The sequence below is a fragment of the Anomaloglossus baeobatrachus genome, chromosome 8, assembly GCF_048569485.1.
Source record: "Anomaloglossus baeobatrachus isolate aAnoBae1 chromosome 8, aAnoBae1.hap1, whole genome shotgun sequence".
Classification (NCBI taxonomy): Eukaryota; Metazoa; Chordata; class Amphibia; order Anura; family Aromobatidae; genus Anomaloglossus; species Anomaloglossus baeobatrachus.
In genome coordinates, this window is record NC_134360.1 from 100,431,360 (window position 1) to 100,440,219 (window position 8,860).

General features: G+C 40.8%; 1 protein-coding gene across 1 annotated transcript in view; it reads left to right on the forward strand.

The window, feature by feature from the left end:
• The window catches only part of XPNPEP3 (X-prolyl aminopeptidase 3), a 301,518-nt gene extending 293,419 nt beyond the window's left edge, over window positions 1-8,099 (forward strand). The window contains exon 10 of the mRNA XM_075321922.1: window positions 6,637-8,099. Coding sequence (XP_075178037.1) covers window positions 6,637-6,803 — 167 coding nt within the window. The 3' untranslated portion in view covers window positions 6,804-8,099. The remainder of the gene's footprint in view (window positions 1-6,636) is intronic.
• The last annotated feature ends 761 nt before the right edge of the window (window positions 8,100-8,860 follow it).

The window sequence follows — 8,860 nt, forward strand, 5'->3', positions numbered from 1 at the left end:
CGCAATATCCACTTCGCTTCAGTATAGAGAAGTTCACGGAACCAGTCACCTCCTCTCAATGATCTTTTTACCTGCTCTATACCTGTAACACTCATTGTAGAAAAATCTCCGTTATGAAAATCAAGAAAGTGTCTAGTGAGACCTGAAATGGATCTTTTACTTCTTGGGGGGCCCAGGGAAGAAGTTGGAGGTGGGATATTGGTATGCTCAGATATCCTTCTTCTCAGGGGCCTGGAGGTACAACCTACATAATCCTTCAGACATGCGATACAGGAAGCTTTATAGATAACATATGTAGTTGAGCAATTTATGAAGGCTGAAATTTTATGGGAACCGTCCCCCACAGGAAAAGAGAGTGTTTTCTTCATGAACTTACAAAGTCCGCATCGGGGCAAAGCGCATTTGTAAGAGCCTTTTGTGTTCAGCCAAGTCTCAGCTTTATTTTGTGAGATAAATAGGCTGGGAGATACCATATTGCCTATAGTTCTTGCCTTCCTGGCCACAACATTGACACCGCTGGACAGTATCTGGGCAAGCTCCGGATCCTGATGAAGAAGGGAGATGTAACGTAAAAAGACCTCTTTTATCCTGGGGAAATCCACACTGTAGGGGGTAGAAAAGACTATGTGGTTGATCTGTTCATCAGGTGTGCTCCTATTAAGGAGTAGATCACTGCGGGTTTTCTTTCCAGCGGTTCTTGCAGCACGAGAAAGGATTTTATCCCTGTAGTCCTTGCGTCGCAGGCGCATTTTCATGGTCTCTATTTCAGAAGAATAAGCGGCATCCGTAGAGCAGAGGCAACGTGCCCTAAGGAATTCGCCCAGGGGTAAATTGTTTATGGTGTGTTTAGTATGGTTACTATCTGCATGTAGGATGGTATTCCCACTGAGCGGTTTCCTGTATAAGGAGATATTAATGAGACCTGTTCTGGGATCACCAGTGAGGTACACATCCAAAAATGGGGTAGAGTTCTCAGAAAATGCTACAGTGAAATTTAAATTCATATGGTTAGAATTCAAATAGGAAAGAAAAATACCAGGTAAGCTCACACAGGGCGAGCCTTTCTTGTGTTTCCAAATCAATCATTATCAGATCGTCTATGTATCTCGCGTACCAAAAAATCTGGTCTAGGAATGGATTATCAGACGTGTGTATGTAGATGGTTTCCCATGAAACCATATACAAATTGGCCAAAACGCAAGAAAAGCTAGCACCCATTGGGCAACCATTAACCTGTAAATAAAAATGTTGATTAAAACTAAAAAAATTATGTTTCAGAAGAAATTCGCAAATCAAAATGACATAATCTTTGAATGTGTCACTCAGATTAGTTAGCTGACTTAAATGGTGAGAGAGGGATCTGAGAGCTAAGGCATGCGGAATGCATGAGAATAAAGATGTGACATCACTTGTGACCCAAAACAGGTCATCGGTCCAGGTAAGATCAGGAAGAATCTGTAACAAATGCTTGGTATCCCTAATGTAACCGGCGGATCTCCACCCCTCCCCTTTTTTCCCACCCCACCCCCTTTCCCTCCTCCCACCTCCCCCCTTCTGGGATCTTGTATATATACATATGTATAATTCCTTGGAATTTGATGTGCTCAGCATGTATGCGGCGGTTTATATATGTTTTTGCATGATCCTCTTTTGGATATACATAAACACATATTTTGGATGGATACACATGTCCACGCATGTGTGTACCTCGTATAAATGTACACGTACATAGACATACAAACATTTTTTCTGCCTCATTATTATTATATATTCTTTTTGTTTTATTTTATATTTTTTTATTTTAATGATAGTACACATATTACAGACATCAGACATAAAACAATGAATAACAGTAAACAAACTTTAATACATGATTAGGACATAATGGCTTTATGTTTCTTTATATATTCTTATTATTGCATATAATATAATTCCTATATACACTTTCATATATACAAATTAGGTTTGAGTTGAAAGCTATATAGCATCAACATTCTCTGCGTTAGATCGATTTTTACGAACGCATTGTATTAATATCAACGACAACATATATGTACACAGGCTATATATACTTTTCCTGTATTTTATTGCAGTTTTTGTACATATATACATATTACATTATTCTTGTTCACCTATTTAGTTTTCCTCATGTTGTCCATACAGTACATATATACATATATATGTGTGTACAATTCTTTTCATTACACAGCTTTTATACAATAATGTTTATATGCATAGGTACACCTATGTAATTTATATATTTTTGGCTCTAATTATATACTAATTCATGTTTAGACGTGTTCCTATAACAGGATTTTTCTGATAAATATATTGTTTATTATTTTTTTATTTCTCAACTTATACTCAATATGTATATATATGTGTATATATATGCACACATTCTTTCTGCTATATATGATCTAAGGAGTTAATGGAACTATAATGTCATGCTACCTCTCCTCTCTCCTAATTTGCATTTTCTGAGTGAACTCCCTTCCTGTTTTCCCGACTTGCTCCTTGTTCTATCACTTTTGAAGTGCTATATATATCTCTTGCCTCCTACTTACCATGGCTTATGATTAAGGACTGTTTTTAATTCCCCTTTTTGTGTCTGAAACGCGGCAAGACGCATAGTGATTTTGGATGATCTGTGACCTTCCTTTTAAATTTATCCAATAAAGTTCCAAGTTTTATCTATTAACATTGGTGCTGAGTCCCACATACTTACCTTTTGTTGCTACTTGACAGAGAGGAGGCCTGACCCGAGGGGAACTTCTTAAGACCAGAAGCACATGCAAAATGTAGGACAAGGACCTAAGAATGGGAGCGAGAAGCTCTAGTGTTAGGCATAGAAGTAGAGGGAAAGCCAGTGGGATAGGTGCTGGTGAAGGAGCTGCCCCAAATTTGCAGTGCTTACCGAGGTTCAGAAGAGCTGGACAGTCCCCCTTAAAGCTAAAGAATTATTTTTATTTTATTTTAGTAAACGGAGCCCCCTATAACCCGGGAGCGATGATCCATCCATGGAGGAAGTCACCAAGGGCCTTCCACAGTCGTCCCGGGCGTAGTCGATGGGTGACTGGACAGGTACTTCTTCTTCCTAGCCACCATCTTTATCCTCCTACCCCACAATCAGGCTCAGGAGCGAGAGAGTTGGGGAGGGGGGCAGGACCCTCTGCCTTTGTTGTGGTCGTCTGGATGGATGGTCCCTTCACCGTATTCGGATGCGCCTCGTACACTCTTCTGGAGGCGCTGGGGTCCTGCCAGACAGACACGAAAGGAAACAGTAAGTGGCAGGCGGACCCATACTGTGCAACCAGAATAGGTGGGAAACTTGGTGAACCATTATACCATGGCGCCCGATGAGCTGTGTCTGAAAGACAAAGGGAAAAGATTACTAACGCCTAACAATACAAACCTGAGGGGCTGAGAGAAGCCCTGTGTTTCCGCCTCCTACGGACACTAAGCTTAAACTGAAGTTTGGAATGCCAGTTGGTGGGTGTATACACAACAAAGGCGGACTGTCCTGCCCCCCTCCCCAACTCTCTCGCTCCTGAGCCTGATTGTGGGCTAGGAGGACAAAGGTGGTAGCTAGAAAGAAGTACCCCTCCAGTCACCCGTATATATATATATATATAATCTCTAATCAGTGCAGGGACCCACAAACATGAGGACCCTTGACGTTGGGTTGTAGATATCCATATTCTGGCCAAAATATCTGTATATACATTTTTCTGCACATTATTTTTATACAGGATGCAGCCAGGCCCTTTAATTTAGGCCTTGAAAACTGTTGTCTCATTTCCTGTGTAGTGCACTTACTATATATAGTGCTGGGCTGCCCGCCTAGTCTAATAGTATGGGCGTAACTAATAGGCTGTAAGCCAGACACTGTACACCTACATGTGTGAACGGCGCCCCATACAAGTCTATTTTGTGTGCAGTTTTATCACCAAGCAATCACCACCTCCATGCATTGGTAGTTTGTGAGTGGTTGCTTCATTAGTGTTTTGCACCTGTGATGCCTCCATCTTTATTGGGGGGGTTTTGCTGCATCTTGACAGTTCATCAGCTCCTTTGGCCTGGGCAGTAAAATACTGCTGCCCTCTTGTTGCTGTAAGTAACTGCTGAATTTTTGGAGGAAATTATATTCCTCTTTTTGTTGCTTTTATTTGTATGTTTGTCTGGTCTTTTGATTTTTAATAGTATTTAATAAAAATCATGTTTTAATCTGGGCACATTTCAGTCCACATTTTTTCTCCTATTTTGTTAGTGTCTTCTTTGTGGATATATGCCTATTCATACCACACTGGTATCTGGTTTTGATATACAGTCATATGAAAAAGTTTGGGCACCCCTATTAATGTTAACCTTTTTTCTTTATAACAATTTGGGTTTTTGCAACAGCTATTTCAGTTTCATATATCTAATAACTGATGGACTGAGTAATATTTTTGGATTGAAATGAGATTTATTGTACTAACAGAAAATGTGCAATCCGCATTTAAACATAATTTGACCGGTGCAAAAGTATGGGCACCTCAACATAAAAGTGACATTAATATCTTGTAGATCCTCCTTTTGCAAAAATCACAGCCTCTAGTCGCTTCCTGTAGCTTTTAATGAGTTCCTGGATCCTGGATGAAGGTATATTTGACCATTCCTGTTTACAAAACAACTCCAGTTCAGTTAAGTTTGATGGTCGCCGAGCATGGACAGTACACTTCAAATCATCCCACAGATGTTCAATGATATTCAGGACTGGGGACTGGGATGGCCATTCCAGAACATTGTAATTGTTCCTCTGCATGAATGCCTGAGTAGATTTGGAGCGGTATTTTGGATCAGTCTTGCTGAAATATCCATCCCCTGCGTAACTTCAACTTCGTCACTGATTCTTGCACATTATTGTCAAGAATCTGCTGATACTGAGTTGAATCCATGCGACCCTCAACTTTAATAAGATTCCCGGTGCCGGCATTGGCCACACAGCCCCAAAGCATGATGGAACCTCCACCAAATTTTACTGTGGGTAGCAGGTGCTTTTCTTGGAATGCCGTGTTTCTTTGCCTCCATGCATAACGCCTTTTTGTATGACCAAACAACTCCATCTTTGTTTCATCAGTCCACAGGACCTTCTTCCAAAATGTAGCTGGCTTGTCCAAATGTGCTTTTGCATACCTCAGGCGACTCTGTTTGTGGCGTGCTTGCAGAAACTGCTTCTTTCACATCACTCTAACATACAGCTTCTCCTTGTGCAATGTGCGCTGTATTGTTGACCGATGCACATTGACACCATCTGCAGCAAGATGATGCTGCAGGTCTTTGGAGGTGGTCTGTGGATTGTCCTTGACTGTTCTCACCATTCTTCTTCTCTGCCTTTCTGATATTTTTCTTGGCCTGCCACTTCTGGGCTTAACAAGAACTGTACCTGTGTTCTTCCATTTCCTTACTATGTTCCTCACAGTGGAAACTGACAGTTTAAATCTCTGAGACAATTTTTTGTATCCTTCCCCTGAACAACTATGTTGAATAATCTTTGTTTTCAGATCATTTGAGAGTTATTTTGAGGAGCCCATGATGCCACTCTTCATAGGAGATTCAAATAGGAGAACAACTTGCAAGTGGCCACATTAAATACCTTTTCTCATGATTGGATACACCTGCCTATGAAGTTCAAAGCTCAATGAAGTTACAAAACCAATTTAGTGCTTTAGTAAGTCAGTAAAAAGTAGTTAGGAGTGTTCAAATCAAGAAATTGATAAGGGTGCCCATACTTTTGCATCTGTCCAATTTAGTTTAAATGCAGATTGCACATTTTTTGTTAGTGCAATAAACCTCATTTCAATCCAGAAATATTACTGAGTCCATCAGATATATGAAACTGAAATAGCTGTTGCAAAAACCCAATTTGTTATAAAGAAAAAAGGTTAACATTAATATGGGTGCCCAAACTTTTTCATATGACTGTATAATTAATATATTTTGAATGGATTTTCTTGTGCACACAAATAAAATAAATGTGTATAACAAAACATGTAATTGAAGCAATTTTGGGGGAGAAATACTTCATTTTCTGGAAATTTTTCCAGGGTGCCAGCACTTTCGGCCATATATATATATTACATAGTGCCCTCTCTTGTTATCTACGGCACTATCCCTTTACATATCGAATTTGATTGTTGTTTTGTTACTTAGAGCGCCCATGACTTTGCTTCATTAAAATAAAAACATTCTCCCTTACCGTGCCAGCGCTGTTCCAACGTTATTGTCACTTGCTGTACAGGGGCTTATGTGAGGTTGTTACATCACCTGAGCCCTGCGCCCAATCGGCTCCGACTTCGCTGTTCCTGTCTTTGGACATATCAAACATCAATAGGAAGTGAGAGCAGCCGCAGCTTTGACTTCTTCTTGATTGCTTATTCGTTTGAAGGCATGTACGCTAGAACAGTGTCAGCACGGGAGGTGAGTATAGGAGTCGTTCTAGTAGTGGACTAGTGGACAACCCCTTTAAAGTTAGGCGATGCCAGCAATTTAAATTGTGATTTATACATTTTGGCAATTGTATCGGACTTTACATGTAACTTTAATCAATGTTTAATTTATTATTGATGTTTACTATTTACTTTATTTTAATAGGCATTTACATTCCTGTGTACGACATTGAAGCTCCAGAAAAATTCAGAGGCATAGGAATCCGCATTGAAGACGATGTTGTGATTACAGAACAGTCTCCCTTTGTTCTATCAGCTGCATGTCCCAAAGACGTATATGAGATACAACAAGTGTGTTTGCAACATCACTGATACCATATTTAAATGTAACATTGTAGTATATGAAATAGTTATACAAGACGTACAGTATATCTCAAAAGTGAATACACCCTTCAATTTTTGTAAATATTTTATTATACATTTTCATGGGGCAACATTGAAGATATAACACTTTTTACAATGAAAAGTAATGTGTGCTACTTGTATAACAGTGTTAATTTGGTGCCCTCTAAATATCAATGTCTAAACCGCTGGCAACTAACGTGAGTACACCCCTAAGTGAAAAAGGTCAAATTGTGCCTAAAGTGTCAATATTTTGTGTGACCACCATTATTTTCAAGAAATGCCTTAACTGTGTTGGGAATGGAGCTCACTAGAGCTTCACAGGAGCCCCTGGAATCCTCTTCTACTCCCCCATGGTGACATCACGGAGCATGGATGCAAGAGACCTTCCGCTCCTCCACCTTCCATTTCAGGATGTCCCATAGATGCTTAATAGGGTTTAGGTCTAGCACCTTTACCCTCAGTTTTTTTAGCAAGGCAGTGGTCGTCTTTGAGATGTGCTTGGTGTTGTTATCATGTTAGAATACTGCCCTGTAGCCCAGTTTCCGAAGAGAAGGGACCAGACTCTGCTTCACTGTTTTACAGTACATGTTGGCATTCATGGTTCCCTCAATGAATGGTAGTTCCCCACAGCTGGCAGCACTCATGCAGACCTAAATCATGACACTCCTCCCCCCACCGTGCTTGACTGTAGGTAAGAAACACTTGTCTTTATACTCCACACCTAGTTGCCACCACACACGCTTGACAACATCTGAACCGAGTAAGTTTATCTTGGTCTCATCAGACCACAGGACATTGTTCCAATTTCCATGTCCTTAGTCTGCTTTTCTTCACCAAAATGTTTGTGGGCTTTCATGTGCCCTATCTTTAGAAGAGGCTTCCTTCTGGGACAACAGCCATGCAGAACAATTTTATGCAGTGTGCAGGGTATGGTCTGAGCACTGACAGGCTGACCCCACCATTCCTTTAACCTCTTAAGTAATGCTGGCAGCACTCATACCTCGATTTACAAAAGACAACCTCTTGATATGACGCTGAGCACGTGCACTCAACTTCTTTGACAAGGCCTATTCTCAGTGTAACTTGTCTTGTTTAACCGCTGTTTGGTCTTGGCCACCGTGCTGCAAATAAATTTCAGGGTGTTGGCAATCTTCTTATAGCCTAGGCGAGGGGTGTACTCCCTTTTATGATATACTGTTGGTTATCCAAAATGACTATACATTGTGTCCACCCATATCCTGTCCACCGCCATTAACTTGAGAACGACGGCAGCTATAGGCATAGAAGTGGTGTCTAGGTATAGTAAAGTAGCCATGCGATATGCAATGAAACTACCTATAGCGCCACCTGGTGGAAAACAACAGAGTTAGCATTTTTATCTCGAAAACGGAACGAGATAGATAAAAAAAGTGAATTACAAAGTTGTAGGGCATCATCAATTCAAAACGAATCGACACCTTGCATACAGAAATGCTATGATTAGAACGTGTAAAACTCACAAAGCTGCAGACGTGAAGCGATACCTCATGGAGACCTTCCTACAAGTAATTCGGTATGGTGGCTGCGTGGAGTGGCCTCCATGCTCACCTGACCTGACCCCATTGGACTTCTTTCTGTGAGGTCACATCAAACAGCAGGTGCATGCAACCCCCTCCACCAACATTGCAGGACCTACGACGACGTATCACAGATGCTTGTGCAAACGTGTCACGTGCCATATTGCACAACGTGCAGCAAGATGCAGTATGCTGTCCAGAGTCCAGATGTGCATTGCAGCTGACGGTTGCCACTTTGAGCATCAAAGTTAAATGAGCACCATATGCGTGAGCAGCATTCAATGTTTTGGGGGGGTCATGGGTTTCATGTCATAGCATTTTTGTGTGCAAGGTGTCGATTTGTATTGAATTGATGATGCCCTACAACTTTGTAATTCACTTTTTTTCTCTATCTCGTTCCGTTGTCGAGATAAAAATGCTAACTCCGTTGTTTTCCACCAGGAGGCGCTATAGGTGGTTTAATTGCAT